The following is an 11,069-nucleotide window of genomic DNA, read 5'->3' as shown; positions in this document are numbered from 1 at the left end:
ATTCTAATGTAGTCTCTGAAGCGTCTTCCTCCGCCTGTCTGCGACCAAGTGTCACATATTTTATATACTGGTTTGAGACAGCTTTGGCGAATCGCAGATAAAGATGTGGCCGGGTCAATTGCATCGTCTTTTGGACACACTAACATACTGTTTTTTTCCCTTAAAAGTGAATAACTCATAATGAATTAGGTCCTTTATATCCCACCAAATGCATAGAATTATATTATTGGAGTGTAATTCTGTTCTCAGGGTTGAAATTGAAAGTTGATTGACATCTAACCACTGATTTTCATGGCGTGTGTTAAAGGATCCACTTCTCATCTTCAGTAATATTTCAACTCAAAAATAAATATTTCTGTTCTAGAATCATTAATTATTGGCATATTGAGATTCGCTGCGCGATGTTTTCCTCGGACAAATTATGAAATAACATATTCTACAAATTAGCACCTAGCTTTTTAAATGTCTGTGATCTGATGTAGGCGACACGTTGAGCTTTTGTGCTAGCTTCTGTATCGTTAATCTCGGACCTGCTTTGCTGGTAGCCCTTATATCATCACTAACAACCCCTATGGATTACCCACCCTTACGTATATATTCAATATCAAAACTCTCGGAACGAAATTTTTAGAACCACATTTGACACTTTCTAAATTTAATAGCATCACTGCCAATGCGATTTTGTAACTGTGATTGTTGCATTATGACCGAGTTGAATCTCATAAAGCATAATATAGCTTAACTGATATTATTTTATATCCACTGCCATTGTTGATTTAGGGTTGAAAATACCGAAAAAAATATCTTGTTACTAAATAGCATCATTGATAAAACTACTGTTAGCAAACATCGAAAGAATAATGAAATTATAGTTAATTTATAAAAAGTTATACATTTTTGCAAATGTAAGAAAAAAACGCAAATACTAATGGGACAACCTGATACATTTAAAACAAAATCGTATGAAGTTCAAATAGTAAATTACTATATATTTTGCTTGTATTGTAATTATTAGGATGGATATTTACGGTTATTAACTAGGTCAATATGTTTGCTAATAGTTTTATCAAAATAAGTAAATACCACTTGATAAAACTAATTAAGTCTATTGATTTTTTTTAAATGTCCCGATTTACCATTTCACAGAAGACAACTTTGAATGATACTGCGCCTCTCCAGATAGCTGCACCCCTTCATAATTTGTTTACATTTTAGCCAAAAAAAGATATGGAAAATAATTATGAGCTATTTTCGCAAATTTACCACCCATCAGCTGGGACGTGTTTGATATAATACTTCTAGGTTAATGGAACGCATCATCTTTTGCTCATCTTGGCTGAACTGCATATTTTAATTTTACTGACCAACATACATATAACCAATTTTAAGTATTGTCTAAATAATTTAAAACATTTTCCTAACCAAGTATTATTATTATTTAAACAAGTCATATAATAGAAAATAAAACAAATGCTTTTATATTATGTGTTTATTAAATAAAGCTAATATCTATTATGCTAACATTTTTTTAATATGTTCATCACTTGTGATATCCACAGCTGTACAACCGTCCTCATCCTTCACAAGTTTATCAATTCCAATATCTAATAACATTTTGACGCATTCTTTATGTCCGCAGCTGGCCGCATAATGCAAAGCTGTCTGTCCAGTTTCATCTTTTAAATCTAGTTGACAGTTCGCCTGTATTAACATTTTGATCATGTCGATGTAGCCTCTGTCCGCAGCCCAATGTAAGAGACCGAGACCTTGTTCGTCCAGCGAGTTCAGCAAACTAGGCTCAGTGTTCAAAATTGATTGCACTTGCCACACGTTGTTCTCTTTGCAAAAATCGAAAATAGTCTTTGCTCCGCTGCTTAATTCATCAGTTTCATTGTTACATAAACTGGAGACGGTGACCCAATTGTTTGAATTTTTCTTGGCTTTCGACGAATCCTTGTCTTTGATGTCTTTGTCCCAGTTGGGCTCCAATTCGCTTATGATTTTTATATATTTTTCCTTTGCGACTTCAGGAGATATATCTCCTAAGGAATTCCAAGCGTCCCATTTTTGCTTCGCCTGAATTTCGTACCATTTAGGACGCGGAATATTGCAAGGTCCTTCATTTCCTTGTTTATAATATGAATAGATTTGCAATAATTTCTCAGGGTTTAATCTGCCAACCAAATTCTTCATATAATCGGCTGCAGCTCTAAATTTTTTACTTAGTTCACTTAAATCATTATCGTCTTCTACATCTGATAAATCTAAATCAGAATAGGTGTCCAAAGCCTCTGCCATTTCGAGGTTATGTATTTCTAGTCAATGTTTCCCATAAATGAAGCTACTACTTTTGTCAATTTCGAATAAGAGATTTATTTTAAATTGTTTTGCTAATAATAACACGACTAATCTCACAAATATTAATTATTCTTTGGCTTCGATCTTATAGCAGATATACAAGAACTGTCAAAGGAATGACAGTATTTTATTCTTCGATTTAGATATGGCTATAACACGAGGATTATTGGCCATGCTCATAAAAATATAAAGCTGTCAGTTGATTTAAAATACAAATAATAATAAATAAATACTAATGTACTTTAATATGACTTGTTTAAGTTATTAGAAGATTATTTAATCAATTAATTTGAGGGGAGGGGGAGATACTATATTTATTATAGTGCAATAATATTATTACGTTTATTCAAATAATATAAATTAATAGAAAAACGATTTTAAATAAATATGTTACATATTATTACATTATTATTTTATTCGATAGCTATTTATTTTTTCGCCCAGTTCACAGATGTCTCTGAGATTTGATAAAGGGTTGTGAAATGGGATATTTATACATTCAATATTATTGTATTATAAAGTAAGCTAAAACATATATGATAAAAGGGGGGTTGATAATCTTGAAGTCATACGTAACATTTGGTATTTTTTTTAATAAAAAAGGGCTCATTTACGTTTAGTAGTTATAAAAGATAATTTTAATGAATAGATGTCATTTTTAAATATTTAATATTTATGTTTAGAGCTACATGTAATTATTATTAGGCTATAACATATCAATTTAGGAGTGGCAAAAACACAATTATTTAAATGACAAAAATAACATATCAATTTTTTAATAATTTTAATACTACATAAAAACAATAAATCATTAACAGAAAGTCCATTTCAAGCCATTTAAATTTATGAAGTCGTAAAATTTAGACGGCTGCCGTGTCCAATGTGTTTTTATTTTTTTGCAGCATTGACGGTTCACGAGATAGCAAAATTTAAGTATCATCGTTTTTTGGCTATATGCACATGTATTTTATTTACGTTACATTATAATATATAAACGTTCAATAAACAAATATTTTATAGAATTATTATAATGTTTTATATACATATATAGTGATAATAGCTATCAATACTTGTAATAAAACATGTATGAATAAGTAAAATATGACTTTATAGCTTACCTAACTTAAAAGTAATATATTACATATTGAGAAACTCTAGCGAATGAAAACGCAATATATTTAATGATACATTTTTTACATCGAGCATATATATTTCATTTAAATACGATTTTAGATAAAAATAAACTTTTAAGTAGGAAAAAAAATCGATATTAAATCGCTTTAAAAATTTACTCTTGTGTGTATTGAGCTCGTAACATAATTAACGGATAAATACAAAAAAAATATAATGAGTCAAGCGTAACATAAAGTGTTAATATAAAAGGCCTGACTTTAGAACAAAGCAAGACAGAATATCAACAGTGAGAAAATCAAATACATCAGAGTACATTGTATTGTCACACGCAATTTACGAGACAACTCTATGGAGTCTGAAACTATTGATTGGTCGGCGAGAGGATATGAAAAAATCTTTTCCGATCAGCCCCAATGATTTGATTTTGAACTTCAGATCGATGTAACAAATCTAATATCGATACGCCGATCGCAACATATCCGATCTGCAAGCGATGCAATCTGCTTACCTACCGATACGCCGACGCATACAGAGGAGTATCGCTCCCGATGTAAAATTCTCGATAAAAAATGTAATTTTAATTATTATAACGTTTATTTTATATTATTATAACCTTTACATACGAATCATTAAATTAGTTTTTGTTGTGGTATTATTTGTAATTTTTAATAGCCAATTTGTGTCATATTACATACTTACATATAGATTGATAATTCATTTAATTTTATTAAATAACATACAGTGTAAAAATTGTACAGTGTAATTTATTTATTTTGTTTTATTATTTATTTTTATTAAATCTTCTATTGTAACCTTATAGGCATAAGTCCAATGCGTTACAACGGGGTAAATCTATACCAAATGGGTAAGTCAATCAGATATAATAAATACCTATAAGTAAGTATTAACCACCAGACTGAATGTCTGGGTATCGGTGACATCTACGTATATTAATAATTATAGTTAATTAAGTGTAATATAATTTATAACTAATAGATGTCACTGCATCTGGGGGTGCTTTTTTTAATAATTTAAATTTCAAGTGCTGCTGCCGGGGCTCGAACCCGCAACTTCAAAGTTGCTAGTCTGGGACGTTATGGACTACGCTATTCCGTCCTTATTATCTAAATATAATAAAATTATATTCTACGATTTAAGTAGTATTTATAATGTATATTATTCATTTTCTAAGCCGTCTTTTGTGTATATTCCCTGATGTGTTATCAATTATGGTCGTTGAACTTTAGATTTTGGTTAAGGCGAAAGTTACATTTAAACTTTCATTGTATAGTTCACACGCCGCGCGTTAACTATATAGTGATACAACGAAAGTAAATGTCATACTGCTGTTTATAAAATACATAGAGAAACATTATTTCAGCTGCTTTTAAAAAGTCAATCTAATATATTTTATTATTAGTTGAAAAAAATATTGTGAAGTAAACAAAGTTTGCTCAAGTAACGTCAACGTTTGTTAAAAGTACCTTTCAAAGTCCATAAGCGAAATAATTTCAAATAAAGTTTAACATTTTCCTACAAAGTATATTTATAGTAATACATAGATATACCTACACCCACGATTTGTACATCAACGTACCATGTGATTCAGTAAATAAGAAACTTCGGCGCTCTCAGAGACACAACATAATTAACTGGAAATTCAGGTACATTACATCTAACGTTTAGCCAACTTTATGGAAACGAGCGAGATCGTATAATCCCATTGCGCGAATTCTTAATCTATAAGGATTTAAATGGATATTTTAATTAAACAGTGAGTTTTAAGATTATATAAGCAATAACATCACAAGAGTACAATATCTCAACTAGACCTACTGTCTTAAACTAATTGTTTTTTATATCCTTATTTAAAAGTTCAAGTTTAGGATGTTAATATTTTCTAACAACTTATTTGCGTTGTGTAATATTACATATCGTTGTCAGTTAGCACAGTTAGCGCAGATTTTAAATTTATTACCAATTTCGTCGAATTATATTTTAATCAAAACACCAAACCGCTTCTCGATTTTGTTTCGAAGCCCTATTAAGAAGCAACGTACCAAATATGTGCAGAAGTTTGCTCTGCTGTTGAATATCAGGTGACCTTTATTATAATTATTTTTAATAATTTAATACTTATAATTATTTTTTAAAGCAAATGGTAAATAATCGTGAAGCCGAAGATTTTAAATAATAGTAATATAATAATTATAGATGGCCATTTTTATTAATACCTAAAAATATTCATAATGTTTTAGTACTATATTCTTATTTGCGTTAGCACAGTCAGTTCGAGAGCTATCTATTTCATCATTATTCATAATTGAGAAAGATATAGCAAGTTTGGGTTTACAGGAGGATCTTAACTCTTTATGGATGTTTTTAGTTATATGTGTATATGTATTTGTACAATATGTATGTATACGTTTATGTGTAGATATTTTTAATTGCTTTAATACATTTTATGCTTTTGATCATCATGACACATTCCGTTAACCTGTGATCTTAATTTTATTAAATAATTAAATAAACGTTTTGGAACGTCGTGAGTTATAGAACAAACTCTTTTGTAGCAAAAAAAATATTGATCCTAGATCTGCGCTTTAGCATCCGCTGAGTATCTCGAGCGTCCGTTCACTCAAAGAGGCGATGAAAGGGAAGAGTTGCACGAATAACTACGCAGTGGTATTCGTCCAGCTTTCAAGTATATAAGCGATGGAAAACTTATATTATATACCATGAATTCTATATAATAAAAATTATGTAATTTTGTACTATTTACGTTTAATAAATTATAAGATGAAAAGCTTATTGTTATTATTTAAATCACTCTCGAATAATATTATATTTGAGAAGGCTTTTACGCCTCCATAAAGTATATATATAAAAGCTGAAGCAGTATTGAAGATTATTAGTTTTTGTTTGCCGGTATGGTACGCATTTCCGTCCTTTTAAATAATGTTTATTATACACCGATTACATAATGTTATGATATTTGCTTATTTAGTGGTTACGTTTGATAATTATTATTGTTTTGAACCGTATTTTAAGTGATACTCTTTTGTTCCAGGCTGTGGTGCAGCTCAGTGGCAGCGTGATGCATCCGGGAGGTCCAGGTCATCTCGGGGCGCAACCAGCAAAGGTCCCCAGAAATAGCTGCGCTGATTGCAAAGTTTTGAAGTCAAGTGATTGTCTAAAGTGACTAGAAGACAAGGTCTAAACTGATGTTCAGGTAATTATGTGGTTGTCATGGAGGGAGGATATCAATAATTCCCGTCAATCATTATTATATCAATTACAGATGATTAGGCGGTAATGTTTTAATGTCTCCATTATAACCCTACATATTTTTATTAAAATAAGTGTTTTTTTCTATATTCAGAATGTAACAACGTAAATAGTTTCAGTTTCGGCTGTTTAAAAGCCATTTGTTTCTCACAAATTTATTTGTTACTGCGTTTACACGTGCATATACCAAAAATAAATAATCGCTTTCAGCGATAATTTCATATGTTTATGATCACTTCAAAAGCCGTTAAATAATTAGGGTAGTGTAATATTTTTTTAAATGCGTATATTGATAATAATTACAAATAAAAATAAGGGTGCGTCTTATTCTCGAGGGCGTCTTAAAATCGTTGGAATAAGGTAATATCAGCCATGATGAACGCTACTACATACGTGTGAGTTTGTTTATTATAAAATATAACATTAAGTATTTTAGTGTTTGTTATAAATTCCATTTTATAGTCGTAATAATTATATAATAATATTTCAGTCACAAAAGCTCTGCAATATATAAATATAAAAATAAAAAAGTTTTTCCATTCGGCGAAAAACTACAAAAAAATCGTGAAGAGCTTATTCGAAAGTATTTATCAAATCACTCAAAGGCATAATTGCAATATTAAATTTATTGATAGATACGACAAACCTATAAGGTCCCTTTATTACTTAATTAAATGAAATAATTGCGCTTGAATATGGGTTGATTTGTTTCCAGACGATGTGTGAATTACTCGGTTTATTATTCGAGGAGGTTACTAAGTTGACTGGAAATCTTAGTGCTTGGGGTAAGCAAGTTCACAACAAACGTGGTTTGTGTAATATTAACCATTGTTAATATTATCATGATTGTTCAGTCTGTGTTGACTGTATCCAAAATTTACCATTGTGTTGTTCCCATTTTCAAAGGATCTGGGTCACAGGGTGCTATTAGCACGGGTCTCGTTTTAAAAAAGTTAACTGCCCAAAGCATGTAAAACCTGTTTGTTTAACATTTGTCAGAATGTGGCGATATTTCGGAAAATTAAAATTGCATCATATGTATGAACATATTTAGTACCAATTTAATTTGGGGCGGTGTAGGTCAAAAGCTAAACTAATTAGGCGTTTGCAAATTAGTTATATTGTGTTGCTTAATTTAAAATTATACGCGTTGTTCCACGAATTTTGCAATATATTATATATTACATAATATGTATTTATTATGTAGTACATATTGCGATATTCATGAAACATATATTATCTTATTTACATAATCCATTTAAATTGTATTATTTGTATACAAATATAGAGACCAAATTAAATTATGGAGAATGGTTTAAGTTCAGATCTGTAAATAAATAACCCAAGGGATGTATATTTTGAGTAAATTGGAATACTTCAAATTTATATTATTATCGTTGAAACCTCAAGAAATTGTATTTATATTACCTTTTGAGATATGAAAGAATATTGTATAATACTAGTTAACGGTTTGTACTTTTTTGTAACACACTTTTGCAACAAAGAAAAAATACTATCGCACTCTGCAATTTTTTGTTGAATACATTGCCTATAGTAATTCCACAAATCCCACAAAATTCATCATTTTCTTAAGTTAAATTTTTTTTAAAATGTACATTATATTGTATTTTAATTTTCTTTTTAAATTAGCCTAATTACATAAACCACATATTGTTATTATTTTAAAACTGAATAACTTTTTGATTTTTTTACATACATGCATTCTACTTGTATCTGTCTATCACTATCAGTCAAATTTATTATGTTCTTAAAGATGCTTAAAATGTTCCTTTCAAGTAAATTTTATTATAAAATAAAAATATGTCTCTTATAAATTAGAACGTTAGCCTTTTACGGTAAAAGCCTTTTTGGGCAGTAATGCCACAATAAACTGTCAAACGTAGAGGGTTTAACGATTCGTGATGAATAATTCTGGGCAGTGTCGTAGCTGGATTAGTTTGCGCCTGGAGGCAAAAATGTTATTTGGCGCTCCCCTCTATTTTTTTTTCACAATTTTCAAACACATCCATTATGTGAAAATTTCTTAAATGTTATTGACACAAATTGACAGAAAAAATCTAATGTATTATTAAAATTAAAAACTTTGAACAGTAATACAATATTTGTAAAGCAAATCATAGATGAAAAAAAAAGTATTGAATGATATTAAATATACAACAGTTACCAACCATTATCCATATCCACTGGGAAATCTTTAAGCAGATGGAAAAAATGATAAGCTTTAATTTTTTGAATGATCGCTCACAACTTGCAATAGTTAAAAAATCAGCAGTGATATGGGAAGATTTGTATATATTATTTAAATATGGATTATTACCAACTTTTGGCGCCCCCTCAATCTTGCGCCCTGAGGCATATGTCCCCCTCTTCCCCTCCTACGCTACGGACCTGATTCTGTGATATTTCTATAAACCTATAACCTTTAATTTTGTTTTTTAACGAATTCATCAATACGTAAAACAACACAAAAAGTCAATATTTTATAAATATATGAAATTTATTAAGCTACCACTGTTTATATACATATATAATGCTCTTGTAAATATTCATATTATTAAATATATAACATAAATATTGTATATGAACAGATAAATAAGATTGCTTTGTAACGAACCTTTTCGTGATCCACGATAAATATGTATAGTTAACCTTTATCTTTATTCATGACTCTTATTCGGAACAATGCTAAGAAGGACCCTTAATCTCAGAGGTGGGGTGATATTTGGCTAACTTTTTGATTGGGACTGAGAGCTTTAAGAAAATTATTCACTCGACTTTTTGCGTTTTAACAAAGCCGTAAAAGCACGCTTATTAATGTTGCCACCTGGAACTTAATTTGTGGAAATATTTATTAATTAATAAGTTGTTTTATAAAAATATCTCTTAATAATTAAATTATGTCGAGTGAGAGAGCCGCAGATAAATATTTTTTTTTATTTTCTGCATAAAGTCAAATATTTTTTTGCATATGTTGGACTCTTTTTGGCATTATTCAAGTATTGTGCATTTTGTAACAATTTTTTCATTATATTTTCGAAATTAGTTTATTGTTGTTAAACAAGAATGTCTCTTTGGAATAAATAATTAAGGAGATAATTTCTTAAAGAGCATAATTTGGCAGTGGAGTATAAATATATCTCGAATTAAAAAAAAAATCCTGAATTAAATCATTTAAAATGTAATTTATTCGTTATAAATTTCAGTGAAGATCGAAAGCATTGTTGTATATACTATAAAAAATATTTTTTTTCTGGAACATTATTACATAATATAAATATTATTATATAAAACAATATCACAGTTTGTATTCAAACTTATAAGTTTGCGGTTCGAATAATCTTAGACGTACCAATGACGGAAGAATATAACATTTTTTAAGTAAGTGTATTCTACGATTACGGTTGTTACTGCTGATATAAGTTTTGCAAAATTAAGCCTTATAAAGAAATAAATATCATAAAGCAAGAATATATAATACCATCATTTTTTTCTACGGTATTGATTTCATGTTAAGTGGTATCTTGAAATTTAGTACTATATTTATGCTATAAATAAAGAAGTAATTTTAAAATTTTGCTTTAAAATAAAACGTCACTGATGACAATAAGTGACTTAACTCCTACTCTTTATTATGAATATTTTCTTGCCCCAACAACACTTTTTTAGAACATTTTTTTTGTTTAAGTAATAAATAAAATAAAAACAAATCGACGATGAATTCAGCAAGTTTATTTTGTTGAGCGATCGTAAACAGTTTGTAACTTATGGCGGTAGATTTTTAAAATAATATTTCACTCCTTCGGGAGTTCATCAAGGGTCTAATCTGGACCTTTTTATCATCTAGTTATTCATTAATTACATAAATACGGCAGTTACAAATTCCAATTTTATTTTGTATGCCGATGATTAAAAAATATTTTGATATGTTTGTTCTGTTGTGGACACTTTATAAATTGTGTGATTTAGGTTAAGCTTATATTAATTGTATTCACCAATAAAATATTCCTATGATTAATCTTGAAAACACTTTTAAGAGCAAGTGGAGATTCTCTCCACACGTGAACGATGTCTGCAAAAAATCTTTTAATATACTCAGCTTTAAATGAGCAACGCATTTCACTTTAATTATGCGTCAGTTATTCGTGTTCTTTATTTTCGAGAGTCACAATACCGTCCTCTCCTGATATACATTAGAGCCAGGACGTTCACACTGGCCGACTTGATTGTGGCTATTGCCATCCAGCTCCTTAATTTGCTGGTATTGCATA

The 11,069-nt window shown here is 29.5% G+C and overlaps 1 protein-coding gene across 1 annotated transcript; it reads right to left on the bottom strand.

Annotated features, from left to right (window-relative positions):
- Positions 1-1,474: 1,474 nt before the first annotated feature.
- anox (acyl-CoA-binding domain-containing protein anorexia) lies at positions 1,475-2,505 on the bottom strand. Its single transcript, XM_088202581.1, has one exon. The coding sequence runs from the start codon at positions 2,296-2,298 to the stop codon at positions 1,513-1,515; it is 786 nt and encodes a 261-aa protein (XP_088058707.1). The 5' UTR covers positions 2,299-2,505; the 3' UTR covers positions 1,475-1,512.
- Between the last annotated feature and the right edge of the window lie 8,564 nt (positions 2,506-11,069).

The sequence above is a fragment of the Plectrocnemia conspersa genome, unplaced genomic scaffold, assembly GCF_051122295.1.
Source record: "Plectrocnemia conspersa isolate PC_06_02 unplaced genomic scaffold, ASM5112229v1 ptg000013l, whole genome shotgun sequence".
In the NCBI taxonomy this organism is placed as follows: Eukaryota; Metazoa; Arthropoda; class Insecta; order Trichoptera; family Polycentropodidae; genus Plectrocnemia; species Plectrocnemia conspersa.
Note: the sequence above shows the minus strand (reverse complement) of the source record. Positions and strands in the feature narration are given on the sequence as shown.